General features: G+C 45.4%; 1 protein-coding gene across 2 annotated transcripts in view; it reads right to left on the reverse strand.

Moving 5' to 3' along the window:
• B4GALNT4 (beta-1,4-N-acetyl-galactosaminyltransferase 4) overlaps positions 1–22,859 on the reverse strand; it is a 171,173-nt gene extending 148,314 nt beyond the window's left edge. Inside the window, exon 1 of one of the 2 annotated variants that reach the window (XM_028736218.2) lies at positions 21,855–22,859. In XM_028736218.2, coding sequence (XP_028592051.2) covers positions 21,855–22,005 — 151 coding nt within the window. In that variant the 5' untranslated portion in view covers positions 22,006–22,859. The remainder of the gene's footprint in view (positions 1–21,854) is intronic. The other variant, XM_077932136.1, reaches the window with a different exon arrangement.
• Between the last annotated feature and the right edge of the window lie 1,522 nt (positions 22,860–24,381).

Raw genomic sequence — 24,381 nt, forward strand, 5'->3', positions numbered from 1 at the left:
ATATCCTATTGATCTGAATACAAGCCAACCCGGAATATAGGCCACACCCCTAAAGTGAAATACCTTAAATCACAGCTTCTCTTCCTTTAATAGTGCAATTACAAGCCATGCTTTGGTTTTATACAGGCCAGATTTAAAGGGGGGGGGGGAAGAGTGTGGCCTATATTCAGACCAAAATGTATTACATTCAGAAATTAGAAAATGCTACTTTGCAGACATCTGGATTTATACCTTGCCTACTTACTGCAATACCCAAAGTGCCATATGGATGTTCGCACCACCCACTATTGTGCATCTCTCTGTGTGTGAATTATTACCATTTCTTTTCCCTTTCTGATTTTAAACATTCTTGGTATATGTATGTGTGCACACGCACACACTCACAAAATTAAGTACATGCACAACTAGAAACCTGTTAGAAGGCAATAAACACACTCTCACCTTCAGCTTGTATGTAGAAGCATGTCTAAAAGATATCAAATTAAAGGCAGTTTCAAAGACATCAGAAGACAGGGGACATTTATTCATTTCAAGATTTCACCTGCACTACCTTCGCATGCACATCTTGTACGCCACAAACGTCCTGTTGCTAGAGCCAAGGATTTGGCACCTTAGGGCAGAAGAGAGTCCATGAGCAGAGCTTCACAACACCTCCCTAGTATGTGATTTTTAATCTTAATTGCACTGGAATTGGGAAAGTAGGGACAAGGAAACAACTTAACAAAAAAGATTTTTTCCCCCTTTGCAATTGTATCTGCTATTTTCAAAATTGCTACCATTGTTGCACAGCATGCTATCACTGCAGAGCACAACAATTTATTTGGATTATATAAAAATGTCTTCACTTGTGCTTGTGAAAAGCTTCCCCACTTGGATAGAATGATGAGAAGCCATAGGAAGGGGGAATAAGTAGCCCATGAGACAGAGCTGCACAATAAGGCTGGCATGTTAGTGGTGGGTGGGTGCATACGTGCTTTGATATATGGCAGAGATGCCTGAACGCTAGGTTTAAGAGCTGCTGGCAGGCAATACACACATGGATGGGGCAATGGCTCAGTGGTACAACATCTGCTTTGCATGCAGAAGGTCCCAGGTTCAATCCCTTGCATCTCCAGGTAGGACTGGGAGACACTCCCTGCCTGAAACCCCGGGGAACCGCTGCCAGTCAGTGTAGACAGTACTGAGCTAGGTGGACTAATGATCCGACTCAGTATAAGGCAGCTTTCTAAGTTCCTATGAAACACTCTACAGAACTCTTTACTATATTTCAATTTTTCCTGCATCTTCATTTTTCCAGCTTCCAACAGTTGGTGAACAGGAATTAGGAAGAAGACCTGTTTTGGATGGGGTTGCATTCCTCTTTGGTTTTTCGGATGTTGAGTGAAGGAGCAGGTTCACAGACTCCTGGATTCAGCCTTGCCACTGTAGGTGTAGGTGGCTTTGATGGCTAGGAGCCCCTTTTACCAGCTTAGGCCATTCCCAGACAGCCTCCTCCCAGCAATCCATGTGTTGGTAAATCTACCAGGTAGACTACAGTAATGCACTTTGTGTGCGAGGACATATGGAAGCTGAAACTTCTGCAAAATGTGACAGCTCAGCTGTTAGGGTCCATATAAGTCCTAAAGGAGTTGCATTGGTTGCTGTTTACCACCAGGCCACATTCAAAATTATGATGTTTGTTTATAAAACCCAAAACAACTTGGGAGGAACCTTCTCACATACCTTACTGGTATCTGTTTATCAATAGCAGGCATAGGCAAACTTGGCCCTCCAGATGTATTGAGACTACAACTCCCATCATCCCTGACCACTGGTCCTGTTAGCTAGGGATGATGGGAGTTGTAGTCCCAAAGCATCTGGAGGGCCGAGTTTCATAGAATCATAGAATCATAGAGTTGGAAGAGACCACAAGGGCCATCGAGTCCAACCCCCTGCCAAGCAGGAAACACCATCAGAGCACTCCTGACATATGGTTGTCAAGCCTCTGCTTAAAGACCTCCAAAGAAGGAGACTCCACCACACTCCTTGGCAGCAAATTCCACTGTCGAACAGCTCTTACTGTCAGGAAGTTCTTCCTAATGTTTAGGTGGAATCTTCTTTCTTGTAGTTTGGATCCATTGCTCCGTGTCCGCTTCTCTGGAGCAGCAGAAAACAGCCTTTCTCCCTCCTCTATGTGACATCCTTTTATATATTTGTACATGGCTATCATATCACCCCTTAACCTCCTCTTCTCCAGGCTAAACATGCCCAGCTCCCTTAGCCGTTCCTCATAAGGCATCGTTTCCAGGCCTTTGACCATTTTGGTTGCCCTCCTCTGGACACGTTCCAGTTTGTCACTGTCCTTCCTGAACTGTGGTGCCCAGAACTGGACACAGTACTCCAGGTGAGGTCTGACCAGAGTTTGCCTATGCCTGATCAATAGCAAGGTAGCTACTTTAACCCAAACCTCTCTCATCTTGAGTATACACTGCAAATATGCTAAAGAGCCAAAATATGTCTCAGGGAAGTCACAGAACCATAATATTGTAGAATATCCTCAAGCTCATGCCATATGTGCATAATGTGACAAAAGCTACAGATTTGTCACTGCTGCCAGACCAACATTGTGGTGGCTCTTGAAAGCATACTCTCCCTGTTTGTTTGCATGAGAGCTCAGTCCCTCATAATGGTTGAGGAAAGCAAGCAAGATGAATTGTTTATGAATATGTTTTTTCTTTGATAAACTGCTCTTCATTTAAAAATAAATAAATCCCAAATGGTTTGCCCAATGGAACACCCAAATACAATCAAAGCATCTAAATCAGGCTTCCTCAAACTTGGCCCTCCAGATGATTTGAGACTACAATTCCCATCATCCCTGACCACTGGTCCTGTTAGCTAGGGATCATGGGAGTTGTAGGCCAAAAACATCTGGAGGGCTGAGTTTGAGGAAGCCTGATCTAAATTAACAAATACAATTAAAACCTACCTAAGAGCAGCTGAAGAAACAGCATACAATATGCTTTCCATGTACAATTCACTTTCATGGAATCTGGTATTACGCATATCAAAGAATTCCAGAAACCTTAAAAATGTAAAAATGCCCCCCTCCTTATCACTTTATCACCCAGAAACAGATTTTTCTGTTGTCATACATATGTGTTGTGACATCTACCTATCTGCTACACATATTCAGCAATTAAATACTATACTACACTTCTGATAACGCTATCCAATTTATTAGATGTGGTTCCAAAAAAAGTTAGTATTCTGCCAATCAAATGGGCACAAACTAGACAACATGCTCCTATAATAAGCACACATTCAATGAATACCCCTACTTATAGTACGTGTTCTAATTAGGACACCTCTAGAGCACCTTGGAGCAAAAGACCAATTAGTTCATTTTTCATTCCACAGCTGCCATCCTATATCCCATTACAAACGCTTGCATCCACTGATGTCAATGGAACAAACTAAACATTAAATGAGTGCAAGACTACAGCCTACAATTCTGTGCAACTGACAACATGTTTATGATGGCCTCACTAGAGATCAATGAAAACTATTTGCTAACATTCAAAAACCTTGAAAGAGAAAATTTATTTATTGTCTGTGGTACAAGAGTAAACACCTGATCTATTTTCAAGGCTGGAGAACGAAAATAGTTTTTGAGAGAGTTGTAAGGGCTTTTGCAGAGGCCTGGTTTCACAAGATGTATGCCCGGGGTATCCAAAATGCTGCTCTCCAGAAGATGTGGGGACTAAAACTTCCACCATCCCTGTCCATCGGCCGTCTTGGCAGGATCTGGTCCAACAACATCCAGAGAGCACCAGTTACCCCTGATGCATACCTGCACATGCACATTTCTCTCTCACTGTCACCTATGGCCAGAGAGGTTAAGCAGCAATGTTACCAGAAGTGAAAGTGGGATGATCGTACACAATCATATAATAATAAGGAGAATTTATTTTTTTGTACCCCGCCCATCTGATTGGGTTGCCCAAGCTACTCTGGGTGGCTTCCAACAGAAGCCCTTTTTTCAACTCTTTCTGAAGTTGAAGAAAATTGGGTTGGGGTTGGAATCACCTGACTCCAGTCTAACCCTTTGGGAAATGTACAGAACAATGGCTATTAATTTTTTTTGAAAACATTGTCAGGACAATTTCTCCCAGGTGGGTTTGTTTAGGGCCAGAGCTAATATTGATCTTATCCGGCTGCTAACTTCCTCTCTCAGACTGCTTTTCCAGAACAGACAGTCATCACTCCCTGATACAGTTAAGGAGCTCTTCACGGTGAATTTAGTTAATATTTCCACAACAGTTTCATTTGGTTCACAAGCCCTCTTTTAAGCAGTTTCCAAACTCCAACCCAGTAAATGGACCAGATTATTGAAAATAACATTTCAAGTAGAGGGTTGCTATCTAAGATTTATAAGCAGCCTCTGAGAGCTAGCTTAAAGGAAGGCAGGTATAAAAATAAATGAGTTCTAGTTATAGACATTCCAATAATAGAAAAGGATTAGAACTCAAGACATGAATCAACTCAATACATGAATCTATCAGATCGTTCTCCCAGTCCTCAAAATTTGAGAGAAATATAGTTCTGTACAGATGACACCTCAGCACTAGAAACCTAGTCAGTTAAATAATGTCATTCATAAAATAATGTAGTTCCAGTGTTAGATACAACATACGACACTGATTTTTTGCAGATGTAGTAATAGGGTCCCCATGTTAAAGACTGGGGGTATTAAATTTTCTTTTACAGTGGTACCTTGGGTTACAGACGCTTCAGGTTACAGACTCTGCCAACCCAGAAATAGTACCTCAGGTTAAGAACCTTACCTCAGGATGTGAACAGAAATCGTGTACCAGCAGCGCAGCGGCAGCTGGAGGTCCCATTAGCTAAAGTGGTGCTTCAGGTTAAGAACAGTTTCAGGTTAAGAACGGGCCTCCGGAATGAATTAAGTTCTTAACCCAAGGTACCACTGTACTAACTAGTATTACCGTAAGTCCAAGTGTTAGTAATATTGTTACCTTTAACTAGTAATGTTGCTACTTAAAAAACAACACCTGATGGTTGTAGTTAAAAGATTATAATGACACAGAGTTAGAAAATCTAGTTATCCTTTCTATAGTGCGGATTTGCTTTAGGAAAAAGCACTGTCTGTTGCGGAAATGGGCAAATTAGCAAAAGGAATCCACACTGGGAAGGGTTTGTTACTGAGATGGGTGCCCTTTGAAGTATTCTAAATTGGAAGAATGGTAGGGTTTGGTAATGTCTGATTTTATAACATCTGAATGAAGTGAACACCTCCTTTTAGGTTTTTTAAACACACAAGCATATATTGCACGGGTCTCCTATCAGAGGTACATGCCATGTGGAGCAAATGCTGGCGACTAGAAGAAGACAGACAATGCAAAAATAAAACTGCTTCCTGAAATTTAACTGCTCCCATCCCACCTGCTCACTGACACAAACTATTGAAGCCACCATGTTACAGGCACAAGTGGGAGTTCTCTTGAAGCTCCTTGTGCTTTCATCAAAGGAATGGTGTTCTCCTCCCCTGGCCTTTGCATCTTCAATGTCAAGCTATAGCCTAGGGCTTGTTACAGGGGGCCAATTTAGGAGCAGCTCACCTGAGAAACCCAAGCTAAAGACTAAGGTATCTGCCAATGAGGCAGGAACTAAGTGGGTCACAGAAATGAAGAAGAGGTAAAGAGCTGTGAGAGAAGTCAGACGGAGTGATTGTGCAGGGATCCTTGACTGGCAGAACAGAAAGAGAAAAGGGTTGTGAGTTCACAAAATACGATCGGCATCTGGAAGCAAGGGATAGCTTCAGGCAGTCCACCAACTCTCCAACATGCCAGAAAGCCTGCCAACTGCCGGGATAATTTGCTCTGTTTCAAAGCTGTCAGTGCTGTCAGAAATGCCATTCTACTACCAGAGTTATTACAGGATATGTTTGTGGATCTGGGCTGATGGTGCATGATGTTTCCAATGCAGCCTCACCCATAACTTAGGATGTACGGATTCCTGAGCATGCAGGTATATTGTACAATATACTTCTTTTGGGATGAGGTTGAAAATAATGTAGAATAGACAAGACAGACAGACAGATGAATTATTGAAAAGCAGAACCAGTGGTAACAGAGGAGTAGGAATAGGGACTATGGTCCTTTGGACAGACAAGGAACCAAGGAGTATGTACACACCCACACACACATGTGGGTGTGTGGGTGCAGTTATAAATTCTCTTTTGGGGTCTTTATAAACTGGCTGCAAAATCTTCAGCCTGCCTTGCAACCATACAGATTAGGAGCTTATGTAAAAATATTTGAGCAGGTTAAGACAGGGACTTAACACAGGGTGGAAAACCTGTGGCTTAAGAGCTGCATACAAACATGAGAAGAGGATAGCACACCCACTTTTGGCTCTGGCCCTACCCATCAGTGGCCACAACCTCATCCACTCCCAGGGAATTTAGCCCTCAACAGAAAAAAGAAAACAAATTGCACCCCCCACAACACACATTTTCAAACAGAATCATACGACATAAGAAGCAACTGAAGCTGGTAGAGCTTCATGATTCTGTGGTATGACAAACCCTGATAGCAACGTGCACTGAAATGATGGGGAGGCCACCCCAAGCAGCTTAAATAAAAGTTGTCCATCCCGTCACCAAAAAATCGCATGTATGATGAAGATCAGCAAACTGCTGGTGTCCTATATCAGAACAGAAGGAACCCCATCTGCAAACTTCTCGCTGCCGTGGTAAGTAGCCCAGGTGTTTCAATAATGCTTTTCTCACTTTAAAGAGATTAAGTAAAGCCACAGAAGGGCAAGTTAGCTTTAGGTGTTTAATTGCCATAAGGTGAAACGGTCAGACTTTGTGGCTAAAAAAGCATTACAATAAGTTCTTCCACTTTTGTGGCATGATAAGTGGGCTAAGGATGGAGAAATGGCTGTACAATTTTACTCTTTATAGCACAGGAATTCCCTAGATTTCCCTACGCTGATAAACAGCCACTAAAGCATCAGGTTATTTACAGGGAATAGGATGAGACTGATGTTCTGCAAAAAGGGGCTTCAATACATTTCAGAGGCAAGTCTTCCGCAAGAAGTAAGCAAGGAATGCAGTAGTCATCATTATCCTTTTCGTCTTTCCCTATGCACATGCAAGCAAACTTAATTCATCCTACTCTTTTAACAAGATACAATGGATTCTGAATTATGCAGAACCCTGAGCAGGCAGGGAACTGATCCAAAAGATGAAGCACTTTATCTTATGGAGATTTATGGTGGCACAAGGAGGGTTTTCTTCTGGGAAAGGTGCCTTAGTCATTCCACAAAGTATCAGTCAGCAGAGTACACTGCTTATACAGCCTGTGCATCACAGGCCCTGATCACAATTTACCCATTTACACTTGTACTTTGAGAGCTAATGGAAGACGCTTCTTCTCAGAGGCCAAAGGATCTATTCACCACAGGAAACCAGAAACATATTTGATTGCTATGTTTTACAATGAGAGGATCAGCCATCAGTTTTCCCCTGCCCCCACAAGCTCGGGGAGACAAATCATAAAGCCCTTTAAAAATGTGGTGTCAAAGCACCCCCAGCCCACCCCAAACTTAAGACACAATGAAGGCAGGGGCCCCCAACATAGCAACACTCTTCTGCAGCACAAGCAACTGGGCAGGCAACAGCAACGGTCGATACAGCTCATATTTTTGCCCAGCAAGAGCAGAGAGACACATTAACAAGATTGACAGTCAGCACTCAGCTGCTATTCAATGCCCAGTGGGCAGTAGAGAAACTGTCAAAAATAATGCCAATTTCTTACTGAAGGAGGCATCCAGCATTAGTTGAGGCAGACACTGTTGGCAGTTATGAAGTAAGCATACACACAAAGGACTCTGGGGAGGAGCAAGCAATCTTACCCCATTGCAGCAGTCATGTATATCATATACCTACCCCGTCATATCTTGAGAAATGCAGACAATTACGCTTTTATATCATTGTCCAAGTTTAGCCAATCGTCTCCGCGAGGAGAAATAAATGGAAAAAACAAAAGATAAGTAGGATCAACTGCCAGCGCATGATTCTCACTAGAGCCATTTCATTAAGGTTGAGGAAGGGAGATGAAGTCTAGAAAAACAACAGAAACCAGGCCACATCAACACATCTTTATGGGCAGCCCCACTGCCTCTGAATAACCCACAGCAAGGGAAAAGAAGCACTAAGTTCTGATGAGGCGGAATGAGATACAACAATGGCTAGGAAGAGCCACAATGTTAGATTCAGTCTACACTAGTTTTGCAAATGTATCTGTGCCTCTTTAATGAGGCAGATGAGCTCAGGAGAACAGCCACAGTCCAGTGGCAGAGCACATGCTCTGAATGCAGCCTCGTTCCATGGCATCTTCCCTCCTCACCTTTCCTTACAGCAGTTTTCATCATAAGAAGCAGCAGCCGCAGCAATGGGCAGCTTTGCTGAGACAATGGAAGCAAATAGATGAGATCCATTGTCCTCTGAAGAGCACAGAAGGCTTCCAGGAAGCAGTGCAACCAAGAATACTAGGCACCGGGGAAGTGCTGTACAAATGAGGAAGCAGCAGGCTACAGACCAAGGGTGGTATTGCAGCTACTGGTACTGCCAATGAAGTTTCCAAAACTTGGAGGGGAACAAGAGGAGCAAGCAGAACATGACCGGAGAATGATGTTATTGATTTGTAAATATATATATTTTTGAAATCCACCTTGGCTAAATTGCTGCGAGTTTTGTGGCAAGGAGCTAGAAAAAATACTTGGAGAGCCATATATAGCCAGCAAATTAGTCACCCATGAGCTAAAGGATGTTGGATAGCAGGTTTCAGAAAGACCTCTGTCTGCTGCTGCCAGAGAGCATAGATGAATGGACTAGAAAGGACCAATAGTCTGGACTATGCATAAGGCATCTTCATATGTTCGCAAGCGATGAAACACACACACACACAGAGAGAGAGAGAGAGAGAGTGTGTGTGTGTGCCAGGATATGGTGTACTGATAGGACTATGTTCATTGGGTTCACTGCAGACCCAGTCCCCTCCTTGTGTGAAAACAAACCACAAATTGCATGGGGAAAGTGCAGCTCTGAGCATATCCTATTGCTCCACAGTTTGCTACCAACCCAGAATGCATCTGTAGGCAGACTGCTGCCTCATCTGTAGTTGACAGACCAAAATCTCATTGTGCTTCCCTGCATTCCAACAAGTACCTCTCTAAAACCTCTCATTCATACATTGGCAGGTCTCCCCTCCCTAAATCCATGCCCCTTCACCCCACTGCTGACAGCCAGGACATCAGTATTCTGGAAGGGAACCTATTAAAGCTGCTGTTTACAGCTCCTCACAAATAAAACCCGTCTCCTGTTTGACTCCTGCAATAACCTAAAGTGCTAAATCACTCCCTTCAGCGAAACGCCTGCCAGGGAAATCTCCAGCTACTGAAGTGCTGGCAACCCCCATTAAGAGTCATTTTATTTTATTTTAATTGTATTTTTTACCTGGTGTGTGCTACAGTTTCCACCCCATTGACTTGGTGTGCTTTGCAGCCCGGAGAGTACCGTAATGGCCTCATTATTTCAGCTGAGGAATCTCTGTGTTAAATTAGGCAGAGAAGGGTAATTATCTACTTGTAGGAGATAAGAAAGAGGTTTGTTTTATCAGGGACATAATGCTATTCTGGTCGGGATCCAACTCTCCAAGTTGTACAATGCTGAATACAGGCAGGAGACCAGCATTTCCCCTGTGAGTAGTGTGTAAAAGGTAAAGGTAAAGGTACCCCTGCCCGTACGGGCCAGTCTTGACAGACTCTAGGGTTGTGCGCTCATCTCACTCTATAGGCCGGGAGCCAGTGCTGTCCGCAGACACTTCCGGGTCACGTGGCCAGCGTGACATCGCTGCTCTGGCAAGCCAGCGCAGCACACGGAACACCGTTTACCTTCCCGCTAGTAAGCGGTCCCTATTTATCTACTTGCACCCAAAGGTGCTTTCGAACTGCTAGGTTGGCAGGCACTGGGACCGAACGACAGGAGCGCACCCCGCCGCAGGGATTCGAACCGCCGACCTTTCGATCGGCAAGCCCTAGGTGCTGAGGCTTTAACCCACAGCGCCACCTGTGTCCCTAGCGAAATACAAATAACTAGCCACCTTGATGCACAAGCAGCCCTGCAGAGAACATAAGCTACGAGCTTAAAAATCAAGAAACGCCAAAACTCCATGAGACACCTTTCCCCAGCCCAGCCCTGAAGGCAACAGCTTATTTGCCAGTTATCATAACCTTTTGCATGTCGATACTGCAGAAACAATTCAGTAGACAGCAGGAGATACTACACACACCCAGCCCTCAGCCTATGCAAAGTGCATCTGCTTAGAACTGGCTAATTTAACAAGCAATTAACCTTTCTGCACATCCTCCCCTTGGCTGATCTGAGAATCAGCAAAGTGGGCCATAACCAGAGAATAAATTGGACTGTGCCTCGCCATGGCAGAAGCCCATTTGTTCTATAAGGTACATGCAAACGTGAACATCACACTCCCCGGAGACAGCGTCCATCGCTTGCCAAAAACCAGTGCCCATTCTCTGGCATCCTTCCTGGAGTCCAACAATCTGTCGGCACCCACTTGTCAGTTGTAACAGGAGGGCCCAACACAACTGACAACAGCATAATTAAATATATTTTAAGTGCCCCGTGCTGAAGAGAGGAAGCAGTGGGCTGGGCAAATGCCAGTGGCTGCCATCTTCCTCCCCTCCCCCACCATGCCTCTGGGATACACTGCAGGGATATTTAAGGAAAAGAAGATGAGCACACTCACCTGGGCTCCCGTCAGAAGCTTATCAAGGCCTGGGGTCAGGATTGCATCTATCATGGTTTCTCTCTTTCTTTCAGAAGCCCAGTGATGAGAGGAGCACTGGGCCAGGCAGCTAAAGCAACTTCTCACTATTCCTTGTCCGTACCACTGCCTCCCTCCTCCCTGGATAAACCACCATAGAAGCAAATTTGGGGGGGGGGGGGCTGTCAGAGTGACACTGTCTTCAACTACTTTAATCCAAACAATGGTTTAAAACAGACTTGCAAGCAGCCACTCACTTGAGTCCAGTAAGAATCTTCCCCAGGCAAGCAGGCATAAAAGCTTTAGACAAAATGGATTCCTTCTTCTTACAGAGCACAAATCACTAATGCAGGCTATGTATGGAGCAAGTGGGCTAGGAAAGGCAACCCTTGCAGAGTCTTACTTGCAAGGAGTGGTTTGAGGATCTTAAAATAAAGCAAGGCATGAACTGCATTAGCCTTTTAATTCCTTTTTGAGGCTGACAGACCAGTGATTCTTAATTAGGGACATGTGGTCCCCACAGGGAGTCATCTACAAATCTTGGGTAAGGGGTGTAGAACTCGGGGGGGGGCATTCTACATTTTAGGCAGCTCCTTCTCCCTCTTGCAGTAGCAGCAGAGGACAGCTGTGGTAAACTGCTTACTCTGTCTTGAGTATAAAATCCCAGATCCTTGATTTCTCCCCCCAATTCCTTTAAAAAGTGGTACATGGCAAAAGAGGAATCAACCAGGAATGCCTCCTCCCCAGTTCCAACAAAAACAGTGAAACGATGCTCCATCCATTTAACAATGAAACTGTAGGATGTAGCCAATGCTATCTGTGCGTAAGCAGAAAAGGCTTCCGCTCACACAGCGGACTTCCTCTCCTCTCTCCTGCAGTCCCCTCAAAAGCTGCTGGAGGAACCTCGAAAGAGCATCAATGACTCTCAAATAAAATCCAGGACTTCTTGGAGAACCCATATTCCCCTTCCTTGTATGACATTTGAAAACACACCAGCTCACCCTGCACTGGAGGCAGTGCCATAGGAAGGGGGTGCGGTGGGTGTGGGCTGCACAGAGTGTCATCACTGGGGTGTGTGTGACAAAATGGCAAAAATATGCGTTTTTAAAATAAAATTTAAAAATTGGGCTCATGAAACTTTTTAGTTCAGTCAACAAACACAACGACATTGTGGCTTGGGTACCTGCAGGCTCCGCGCTGCCTGAAACGGCATTGTGGGGCTTGCGTCTGCCCACCGCCTCTCCCTCAGCCATCCTACAGCTAAGGGGGAGGCGGCAGAGAGGTTTTGCACAGTGCACACTGCCCTAGCTCACCTCACCCCCAGGTGCAGGGCACATGAAACGCCCCAGGCACCCGAGAGGCTAGCTATACTGTTGACCTTAGGTCAGGGTATCACATGAATCTTTTGCTTGTGGCTCAGGAGGCATTTGGTGATCATCAGGTGTTCGTGTTGAGTGGAAGTTAAGAACTGGTGAGATAGATGGTGCTATGCTTCTGGTGCTCAAATGCACCACTTGTGTTTTCTATCCACATTTCTGCTCCCTATTCCTTGCCACATCCTACACCATGTATCCTCTCTCTCTACCATAAATCCCTGAACAAAAAGGGAAATTGCAATTAGAAAAGATCGGGTAAGTGTTGCCAACCACACAGACACTTGATCAAGGAACTATTGGAGGGATATATTTAAAAGCCCAGGCTCACAGGCACCCAACCAACCTAATTTTTAAGCATTAGAAACATAGGAGCCAATTCCTAGGGGCAAAGGTCCCTTCAGCCCCCTCAATAAAATATTTGAGGAGGCCAGGACCCCATAGTTGATGGGCACTGCTATTCAAATGGTGTGTGTGCGCCACATCTTTTGATTGATTATGCAGGGCAGGGCTTATCTGCCCCCCCCCCCCGCATCAATATTTTATTCAAGTTGGCACCCTGATTAGAAATATGCATTGATAGCAACCTAAATGTACATGATGGGAAGGAAGAGGCTGCTGAAGAGACAATGTAAATAGGAGTCAAACAGTGACTATCTGGCCTGAGTACCTTCATTCCAATGTCTATAGAAGACAAGTTGTGAACAGCTTTTTAACCCACTGGCTCTCTCCTCTTGAGATCTCCTCCTTGTTCCAGTCTATTAGTGCTAAATTAAATGAATGTCAGATCTAAAGATCTTCCCCTGTACTACTCCAGTCAGCTGACAGCTGATCTCTCTGCCAGCCACAATTGTACAACTAAGCTACCCAGTTGGTGCACCAGATGGTCATCAGCATCTTCCTCCAGAAATGGAGGTCAGAGGAAGGTTAGCCTGTCAGCATCTGGCATTGGAACAAGGTCAGCTATAAAGGAAACCAAGAGAGCAGCCCAGGAACTGCACTCCCACCTGAGCACGCAGCATTCCAAATACAGCAAGGCTCCAGGTTGCTCACAAGAGAGGAAACCTCAGTTTGGAAAGAAGACCAATTCCCAGGTTTAAACAGACTTGCAAGCATGCAGGAGAAGACAGTTGCCCATCTCTGGGTCTACCTGCCAGCTGCAACCCCTCCAGCAGCCTCTTGCTCGCCACCACTGCTCCATGCTCAGTCGGTGTTAGAAACTCAGACATATAAGCTAATCACTGAATGCTTAGTGTGTTCGACTAGGACCTGGGAGACCGGGGTTCAAATCTCCACTCAGTCCTGAAACTCACTGGGTGACCTTGGAGTCAGCTGTAGCCTCCTAACCTACCTTGCAGGGATATGTAGGGATTAACTGAGGAGGAGGGGTGAACCATGTACTCTTTGGAGAACAAGGTAGGATAGAAATGCAATAAATAAGCTCTTCTGCCTGCTTGCTTGCTTGCGAAAGCTGGAGGGACCAGCCAGATGGAGATGTCAGTCCTTAAAGGGCTTTAAAAGGCTAATCACACTCTGAGGAAAGCACTGGGGGGGGGGGAGCAGAACAACTGGGAGGGTGAGGAGGGGCAGTTGCTTACTAAATGCTATTATTGGCCAACTGCTACTTGCCCCAGGCAAAGGGTAGGCATACAAGCAGCTGTCTCTCAGCTAAGGAGATATTAACAGCCATACAGGTGTCTCTAGTCTGCTGCAAATTGGATTTAGTTTCTTCAAACTGGAATTGAGTCAGATTTTGGCTCCAAAGAGAAGCAGGTTTCAAACTTGGTTCAGTAGCACATTCCATCAGTTACAGGTTAAGATTTCCCACCAATTTTGAGTTTTAACAGCTCATTTAATTCCAGCTTAAGCCTCTGTCATTTGGATGGAAAGCACAAGCAATTTCAACAGCAATACCCCCCAAGGGAGCTTCAATAGATGCCACTCTGACCTGCCTATAGAATCCACATGACAGCCATCACTGCAGCAAAGTATTTATACTTGCATAAATCAGAATCCCAGGGGGCCCCTTCAGTTTACAACTTTGTCTCTGCTGCAGTTTCATACTTTCCACCCCCCTACCTTAAAGTGCATTTTATCTAAAGCTCTTTGTCCCCTCCCCATACTTATCCCTCCCTCCATCAAGGATATTTGAATTTCTGTTAGTCTGCAAAGCTGAAGAAAGAGACTCTTGCAGAGAGGCTCATTCAACTCTTGTGCAGCAGTGGAAGAGGCACTGCAAACCTCCTCAATTCACTCGTTTTTGGGGTGGGGGTTGGGGGTGGGTCTCAATCAAACAATTTCCCTGTACTACCCTTCAATTCCTGGATTCCAATTTTTAGAAGATGAAACAGTCTCTATTGCTTCTGTCCAGTTCATCATCCGAACTCTGCTTGCTTTTAAGAGATGTAAGAAAGAAGCAAAAACAATGCCCAAATATTCTTCACCCGGTTCTGGTGTAACATGCAAAGCAGGACTCCTGGATTTCACCTTCAGTCCTTCATCTATTTAACAAGAAAAAAAGAAAAGGAAGTGCCCCCGCCCAGCTTATAGGTAGCATATGAAGCAGCTCTTGGAACTTTCTGTTGGTACATCATCTGTGTTCTCTCAATAACATGAAAATAGGAACAATGTCTTTTTAGCAGAGCTTTATCTTAAGAACCAAATATCATCATCATATATTTAGTTATGTCTCGCCTTTATCCTTGACAGGGATTCAAGGTGGCTTACAGATTAAAAAAAAAAAGAACAGCTAAAAACATTTTTTTAAATCATAAAAAGCAATTAAACATTGGTAGAATTAAAAACTATAAAACTGATCAAAAATCTACACCTGAGTACAATATAAACAGCACAGCACCAGCCGTTTCATTAAAAGAAAGTAGTTCCCAAAAGTCTGTTGGAGTAAGAAAGTCCTCACTTCCTCATTAAATAATTTGCTAGTTTCTTTTTTAATAGGAACTATAATTTGCACCAGGCCTTCAGAGAAGCCCACTATAAAGAAATAGCAATGAAACATCCTACATCATCATTCCCCACTTTCTCCCCTCTGCACCTTACAAACTCTGCAGGGGATACACAACCCGCTGGCCACCAAGTCACAACTCTGCCTACAGACTGAGACACCACCATCCTTTGCACACTTTCAAGGGTCACGGTGAAACGGGCCATCAGATCAGTTTGATATGAATGTTTTTACAAATAACAATTGGCCCATGAGCAATCACCATAGAAGGCAGTCATCAGATTACAGTCAGATAGCAAATAGGTCTGGTAAAATAGGAATGAACTTAGCCTTTGGTCACCCCACCCTGCACGTTTAGTGATTTTATATATCACTAATTCAGCTTCAAAGAAAGTCTCCCTATATTAGATCACTGGGCACAGATTCATAGTGTGCACATTTGCTTTTCTGATAACAGAGTTTACAGCAGCGTTCATCTATAGGAAATTATTGTTCATCCAGTTGCACTGTTAGCAAGCTGAGTCAGGCTGCAGCAGGAGGTGTTTCCTTACCACTGTACATGCCACTTTGAGTAAAAGAGCACATCAGCTGCCAGATTGGGGAGATACCCCTCATAAGGTTTGTGATGAGAAACACCGTCAGTGGTTTTCTCTAAATGCTTGCACGCATGAGAGCAGGATGTGATGGGAGTGTGTCTATAGCGAGTGTTTAATTATCCACATCCTCCTCTGTATCAGCATATCTAGTCAGCAACAAAACCACAACAGCAGCTGAATTCAGATCCGTTGGTGTCAATGGCTCAAATCACATATGTCTCCCAATTACTTCCAATAGACACACCACTTCATTGCACAGGCAAGTCTCCATAAGTGGTACTGATACATTTAAATTGCCACAGCCAATGTCCCTCCCACCTCTCTGGTTCTCTAACTGCATTTGAGCCTCTTCCACACATGTTAAAGGGCCAACACTCAACCAAAGGCAATGCCTTCGCCGGCCACCAGTAAGTAGATCTAAATATTGTGTCACTGTCTCTGCTCTGAGCCAAGAAGATGGAAAACCTAGGCCCCACATATATGATTGATGGGCTCAGTGGATGGTGCTTACTCACATCTGAATCAATGGAAAGGAGGATGTTGGCTACACAGGCCCACATTCAAAGGAGCAAAAATATGGTATAACAAAACAAGGCTAAGGCCCACATCCCATGGAGGTGATAAACCTGTGGGTCAATATCACTTCAGAAGACAGGTGGAGGGTTTGTGAATCTGAATGAACCTTTCCACAATACCATATCACTCTGGCATCTTGGCTTTCTCCATAGAAGAAATTGTTTGCATAGGAAAACATTAGATCATCCGAGCCAGTGGTGCCACTATAACCCAACTAACAAGCTGAGCTCCAAGGCCCAGGACCACCCAAGGTTCCTTCATGACCCCCCCCCCGAAGACTCCCTATGCATTGGCAGCAAGTGGCTCTAACCTTGATTTTCAAAATTACTGATTCTGGGGGTGAAAGCAGCAGACAGCTATGTGAATCAGCCGCTAGCTATGAGATTGCAGGGTCAATGAGACTACTGAGGGTGCTTGGCCCAACCCCATGCTATTCCAGTACTCTCACTGATCCTGCAACCATGAAGGTGGTGTCTGACTGGTAGAGCTCACTGTCATTCTCACTATGGCACCAGCAACTTTTAAAAGTAATGTGTAAGGCATCCGGAGCCTTGGAGAAGCCAACTGATGCAGCATTCCACAGAACATGCTGGCCAGCAGCCTTACCCTCGACTACCTTGCCTGTGAACTAGTTCTCAGTGGCATCTGCAGCAAGCAAAGTTACCTCCTGGAAGGATTGGTTACCATAAGGAGAAGGCATGGGAAGACAGTAAATGTCAGCTTTTGTATCTTCCACTGGTGAAACATGTACATTCAGAAACTTACATCATTATTCACTCAAAAACATTTGTTAAAAGGGTGGGGGAGAAGAGAAAAATGTGAGCCTCTTAGCAACTGACTATCTCTGTAGGCTTTGAGAATCATGGCTTAGAAAAGAAACTGCAGTACTCCAGATGTTGTTGGACTACAACTCCCATCATCCACAACCACTGGCTATGCCAGTCAAATCCGATTGAAGTTGGAGTCCCAACAATGTCTGAAAGACCACAGATTCCTCACTCCTGGTTTAGACCAACCTGTTTCCCTCCAGCCACAGCCAGCATGGCCAATGATCAGGGATGATGGGATTTGTAGTCCAACAAAATCTAGAGGGCACCAGGCTATGGAAGCCTGGTTCAGACCCCTACTTATATTTTGCCGGTCTGAAGGCTATAAAGTGCACATATAAGGTTACTAGCTCCAACAAACCTTCAAAATAGATCAGACTGATAACTTTGATTCCAGGCAGGGTTGCACTGGTCCCTCATTTACACTTGATCCAGAAGTTGAGAAGAGAGTTATCCTACAGCAGTGAAAAAATGTGCCCTTAATGTTTATTGCAGAAGAGCTTTATTTCAAGCTTCCCCTTTAACCATCACCCCTACTCCCGCATTAGTGAAAGAAGTTGAATATCCTGCTAGATCTCCTAGCACCTCGCACTGCATCTAAGAGTGAAACTTCTGTATGTATTGGTCAAAAGACTCAAATACTAGGAAAATAAGAACATTTTGCTTTAGGAAGCTCAATAGCCATCTTCAATGAACTCATTATCACCCTAACAAACATCCTAATTTGAACATACTATTAACACACAAGATCTTGGAATTTACCTTATTTTGGTAAAGAGCATCATCAAGCAGCATAATACAGTCACTGTTTCCCCCTAAACATCTTTTATTTTCTTGCAACAGCTTGCGAGAACGAGTGCAAGAGCAACTCCTTTGCACCTCAAACATTTTAGAGTGCATTCTGATGGCTCAGTCCTTATACAGTGGTGCCTCGGTTTAAGAACAGCCCTGTTTAAGAACTATTCAGTTTGCGAACTCTGCAAAACCGAAAGTTGTGTCCCAGTTTGCGAATTTTACCTCGGTCTAAGAACGGAATCCAAATGGTGAAAGGGCACCGGCGGCAGAAGGCCTCATTAGGGAAAGCACACCTCGGTTTAAGAATGGTTTTGGTTTAAGAACGGACTTTCGGAACACATTAAGTTCGTAAACGGAGGTACCACTGTAATAGCAACATAATTACCGTATGTAGAACAGTAGTGCCGGTGAAACACTGCAACTTATGGCATGGCCAACACTGCAATTTACTCAAGGTGCTGCACTGATGTAGCAATGTTATTGCAGCACCACAATCCGCTACTGCAGGGGTGCACAACCTGCAACCCTCCAAATGCTTCTGGAGTACAACTCCCATCAGCCCAGCCAGCACTGCCAGTGATCAGAGATGATAGGAGGTGTAGTTCAACAACATCTGGAGGGGCACAGGTTGTGTACCCTTGTGCTACTGCCGTATGAGGCATTTGGGCCACCACTGCATGGCCCATGATAGCCCAACACTATGCAACTTTTTTTAAAAAAAATTAATTAGTAGTCATAATTGGATTAGTATTGGAAAGCACCATAACAGAATAAATATTACTCCTATCTCTTGTAGAGGATCATTCTGTAGTCGTTTAAGCACCTTACAACATCAAGATCGCAAATTCTTGGTAGTGGTTAATCAAGAAGCCACTTTTAAAAAAACGAACAGCACGTTCTCCAAAATACACACAGAGGCACATGCTCTCAGGGACGCGGACTTATAAAAAATATTGGGGGGGCCCGGGAAAGCTCATGAATAATAAATAGGCTCATGAATATGCAAATAAAGTGGCGCCGCCTCCTCGTGAGCGAATAGGGGAGAGCGTGCTGCGCCTATTAATCAGCTCCAAAGGAAATTGGGTGGAGCTTTTGCTCGGGAGGGAGGGCAGGAGGCATGCAGCCCGCCCCTCCCTGTGCATTTTGGGCTGGGGGAGGGGCGGCGATGGCGCTCTGCTGGAGGGGCGCCGGAGATTATTGGGGGGGCGGAGCCCCCCCAAACGAATTTTTGAGGGGGCTCGGGCCCCCTCAAGCCCCATGGAGTCGGCGCCTATGCATGCTCTATAAGAATTCATTCATCCACTAGACTGCTCAGTAAAAGGTTTGTGATTAATTTAGGTACAGTACAACTCTAACAGCAGTTTCACCTCTGAAATAGGCTCAGTATTTCAACCTATGATTTTTGCTGTATAATCATTCTCAAACATCTAAAAGTAAAGCAATTTTGTGAAATATTCACACATCGTCATTTCATATTAGGACTGAGAAAATAACAAGTTTGACTTACTACCAACACAACTTTATACAAGGAATTATTCCTTGATTGTTTTAAACACATTTATGATGCTCGTAATTGTAGTGACCCTTTTTAGGGATAGAGATTAATGCCCTTTAGTAGTTCTTGAAAAGATCCTTTAGAAACAGGAAGGTCAGATACTGATGCCTAATTCACATTTTTTATCACAGAGGTGTAAATCTGAAGTAACTACCAAAATCAGAAGTGATCACTAGTGAAAGGGGAAGGATAACTAAATTCAATACTGTACTATAAAGTCACATTTCCCCTTAGTGAAAGAAAATAAAGCAAAATTCATATTTTGAAGACACACCACATTCTTGTATTAAGTTGGCTTTTTAAATTTAAATATAGAACTGAATGGAATTGTAAACCAGAACCAGATTTCCTGAAATATGCTGAAATTTAGTTCCACTCTCTTCTGTGGCAATTATTTTGCTCTTGGAATGCAGACAATAGCCCACACCCAACCCTTTTGTAGCCTCTGTTTTGGAAGCAGGTTTCATGATTACACAAATTTTCCCCTTGCAAAAAGGACCCACAACTAAATGCCAGTTAAGATTTTTTAAATGTTGTCCTACTGAAATCAGCACACAAGGGTATGTAGTAAGGCAACACAGAATTTTTTGATTAAAATCTCTGGGACTCTGCAAAAATCACTATCTTAGCTTTCACTATAGAAATTAATGCATGTTTTTGGTCCTCTTGGTTTCACTTCTTAGCTTAAAAATGCCATTTCACAGTAAAAAAAAAAAAAGCTTATATGTTTTAAGGCATATTTTCCAAAGAATGGTTCTAAATACTTAATCAAATCAAAGGACAGAGGAAATCTGTCAATTTCTTGTTTTTATCAATTCCAGAACAAGATTTTAGAAACTTTGTATCTGCCAGCTATGGCTCTACATCATTTCCTGTTTGTGCAAGATATGTGAATATAATTCTCATACCTGTAGCTGGAAATACACAAGTCTGAGGGTCCTGGCCCAGTCAAGAACCAAAAGCTACATTTAAATAATAACTTGAATCTGGGGAGTGCCTCCAACCCATTCCCTTAATTTTCATCTTCATGCCGTTTCTTCCATGGAGCTAGACATCAAACACATGTGCTAGTGAACAACCATCACTGCAGGAGATGCGCTACCCTCCTGCCTCTCCAACACCTACAAGAGCATAGCCCCCTTGCTCATTCACAACACGCCAGTGGCATAAAGATAAAGCTGTTGCTAGGTTGGTAGAGGGCTCTTTTAACAAGCCTGCACAAAACTCAGCAACTGACCTGGTTAGAGAGCTGGATTTTCCATGTGCTTTGGAATTCTTCCCCCCCCCCCCAACATATACAGTGGAGCTCTGTGCTCTGGATTCAGAAATGATCACACAGTCTTGCTCTAAAGAAATATTGAGTTGCTGCTACAAACACTCTGCCACAAAGACTAAAGACCTGGAGGGTTTGGACAGTTTGTTGGCAATTACAGCCAAGTGCCTGACCTGAGCTTTGAAACCCAGCTAACCACACAGAGGCTCTTCTGTATGCCTCTCTGAATCAAGATTGCCGCCTTTGTCTTGGCAATCCTTGGTACATTTACTTGGGAGTAAGTCTCCTTGGACACAGTGGGGCTTATTTCAGAGTAAACATGCACAGAACTACAGAGTTTCCAATACCAATTCTCCAGCCAAAGGAGGAGTATTCTGCAAATTGGGAGAATGTAAGCACCTTAAGAGATCAAGGGTTTGGCAAAGGCAAGAGCTCGGCTGTCCTCCTTGAACCGAGATCAATTCAAATAGCCACAGCTTTTTATTTATTTCTTTATTACAAATACTAGTGTGTTCACATGCACTCCTTTAAAAGTTATGACCAGCACCAGGGTTGAGGAAGACACTGGAAGGCGAAATACTGTATATAGCAAATATATGAAAGGACTTTTGAGAGTTGGCACTCTACCTGCACAAAGTGCAAAAATAAGACAATGGCCTTGCTCCTAATGAGCAAAGAGTACATATCCTAAATCACTTAAAACCCAGTCTTATATCACAGCCTTTCCTCCTCTCCAGGTCAGTGGAGTAGGAATCCTAACTTACCAGCAAGTGTCAGTATTTAAAGTGGGTCTTGGTGGTAACTATTCCTGATAAAGTATTCCAGGGCACAAGAGTTGCGGTCTCTGGAGGGGGCTGCACGGGCGAGATTATTACACTTCGCTTTGATTCAAAACTAAGTAAGGGGAGGGGAGAGAAGGAAAGGAAACGACTGATTTGGGAGTAACTGAACAAAGGCTAAAGAAGATCCCCTTTGAGGTGGGGAAGGCCCTCACTCCGAGGTAGGCAGGGGGGATAAAAAGGGGGCCCGCCGCTTGCTTACCTCTGCCGTAGGCGAAGTGCAGGCGCAGCGCCTTGCCTTGGCGCACCAGGCTGATGTGCAGGTAGGTGAACCACACGGCGAAGGTGAGGAGCACCAGGAGGAGCAGCAGCTTGAACTGCTTCCGGATCTTCTTCACCGGGAACCACAGCATCCTCCAGGCAGCATTCCCGGGGGGGTCTGCCTGCCCCCGGGGGGTGAGCGAGGGGCGCCCGGGCCGCGAAGGGAAAGCGGCGGCGGCGGCGGCGGCGGAGGTGTTGCCGGGCGGGCGCGAGGAGTGCGCGCCTAACCCGGCCGCCGGCTCGGCCCCTCGCCGCTCATTTCGCCCCCAGCGCCGCTCCCCTCGCAGCTACGCCCGCTCCCCGCGGGGCGCCCGCCCCTCACCTGCAACTTCGGCGCCTCGCGGCTGGCGCGAAAACTTCGCTGTGGCGCTGAGGAGGACGCGCAGTGGCGCCCGGCGGAGATGCGGGGAGGAGGCTCCTAGCGCTCTCCCCGGAGCGGAGCCCAGCCGCCTCCCGCCAGGTCCCGGCGACGAGGGACAAAGGCATCCAGGCAGCGGCGGGGAGCCATCGGGGAGGCTCCCGGCGACCGTGAGGGGAGGCGGCGGGTCGCTCGCTCGCTTGCTCGCCGAGACCTCCCTCCTTCCCGCCGGGCTGCCCAGAATCCTCTCCCCAATGTGATAATCCGTGCACGGCAGGCAATGAATGGAGGGAGGGAGGAGCAGCAGCGCGGAGTTTCTCCCCCTCCGCCTCCTTCTCCCCGCCGCCTCCTGGCTCCGGGGCTGCTATTGCATTGCACTGGCTCCTCGGCCCGCGCTTTACATTGTCCTCCTCACGGCTGCAAAGCAGCGACTGCTGCTGCTGCTGCTGCTATTACTACGCCCGTCCTGCGCGCGCGGCTTGCAGCGATGCTCTGGCGGCACCACCATCGCCTCTTCGCCACCGCCGCTGCTCTGGCTCGGCTCGAAGAGAGCAGCATCCCCACGCTGTGATGCAACCGAGGCTGAAACGGGGCAGCCAGACAGACAGACCCGCCGGGCCCAATCGCAGCCCGGCACTTCTCCCTCCGTCCAATCCTCGGCTTCAGGAGGCGGCGGCGAAGGCGAGGCTGGGCTGTGAGCGGCGTTCATCTCCACGCCAACGTGCAAACATCCACCTGGGGAGCGGACCCGGTGGATGCCGCGGCCAGGCGAGGGGGGGAGCAAAGAAGAAAGGCTAATGTCCTTTCACCTCCTGCAAACATCATAGGCTTTGAGTGCAGCTTATGGAAGAGCACTGTGGCTTTTCTAGCTTCGGGAAGGAAACCCTCCCGTTTCCTGCCTGTTGGGGCTCGTTCTGTTGCAAAGCGAATTGCAATGGTATTGCGGCCTCCCCTTAGCGAGGGTTGGTACCTTCCCAACAGATGCAAGCCGATACTCTAATGAGAAGGCAGCAAAGGATGCTCCAAGAAGGTTAAGGCTGGGGAGGGATGCTGGCGTAGTCTGAGGCGGCCACAGGTAGAAGTGCAAAACCGTGTGCACTTGTGGAAGGATGCAGGCGCTTTATTCTCTCTCATGTGCACAAACAGCAACAAATCCAAACGCCGTTGCACCTTAAATGTGAACATCTTTTTTTAAAAAAGATATTTATTAAGATTTTCAAAATATTACAAAATGAAAAAAGAAAAAAGAAAAATACAAAATAAAAATAGTTAAAAACAATTCCATCTTTCCATTACTTATCTTTCATTTGCTTGTTTCCCGGACCTCCTCACACCTCCCATTTTTGTATTCCAATTCAATTTGTTAGTTCAGCAAATCCTTTCCCTCTTTGTTTATCCTAGTCTTTAATCTTAAAGTATTATAACATTAAATTTTTACCTGTTAATAATCCATTTTTTCATATTCCTTTATAGCATTACAGATAAAAACCACTTAACTTCTTATCCAACATCATTCTAAAGGTAAAGGTAAAGGTACCCCTGCCCGTACGGGCCAGTCTTGACAGACTCTGGGGTTGTGCGCCCATCTCACTTAAGAGGCCAGGGGCCAGCGCTGTCCGAAGACACTTCCGGGTCACGTGGCCAGCGTGACAAGCTGCATCTGGCAAGCCAGCGCAGCACACGGAACGCCGTTTACCTTCCCGCTGGTAAGCGGTCCCTATTTATCTACTTGCACCCGAAGGTGCTTTCGAACTGCTAGGTTGGCAGGCGCTGGGACCGAACGACGGGAGCGCACCCCGCCGAGGGGATTCGAACCGCCGACCTTTCGATCGGCAAGTCCTAGGCGCTGAGGCTTTAACCCACAGCGCCACCCGCGTCCCCATAACATCATTCTAACATTCATTAATTTTGCAATATTTCTGTAAATAGTCTTTAAATTTCTTCCAATCTTCTTCCACCGACTCTTCTCCCTGGTCTCGGATTCTGCCGGTCATTTCCGCCAATTCCATGTAGTCCATCACCTTCATCTGCCATTCTTCCAGAGTGGGTAGATCTTGTGTCTTCCAATACTTTGCGATAAGTATTCTTGCTGCTGTTGTGGCATACATAA

The sequence above is a fragment of the Podarcis muralis genome, chromosome 1 (genome assembly GCF_964188315.1).
Source record: "Podarcis muralis chromosome 1, rPodMur119.hap1.1, whole genome shotgun sequence".
Taxonomy (NCBI): Eukaryota; Metazoa; Chordata; class Lepidosauria; order Squamata; family Lacertidae; genus Podarcis; species Podarcis muralis.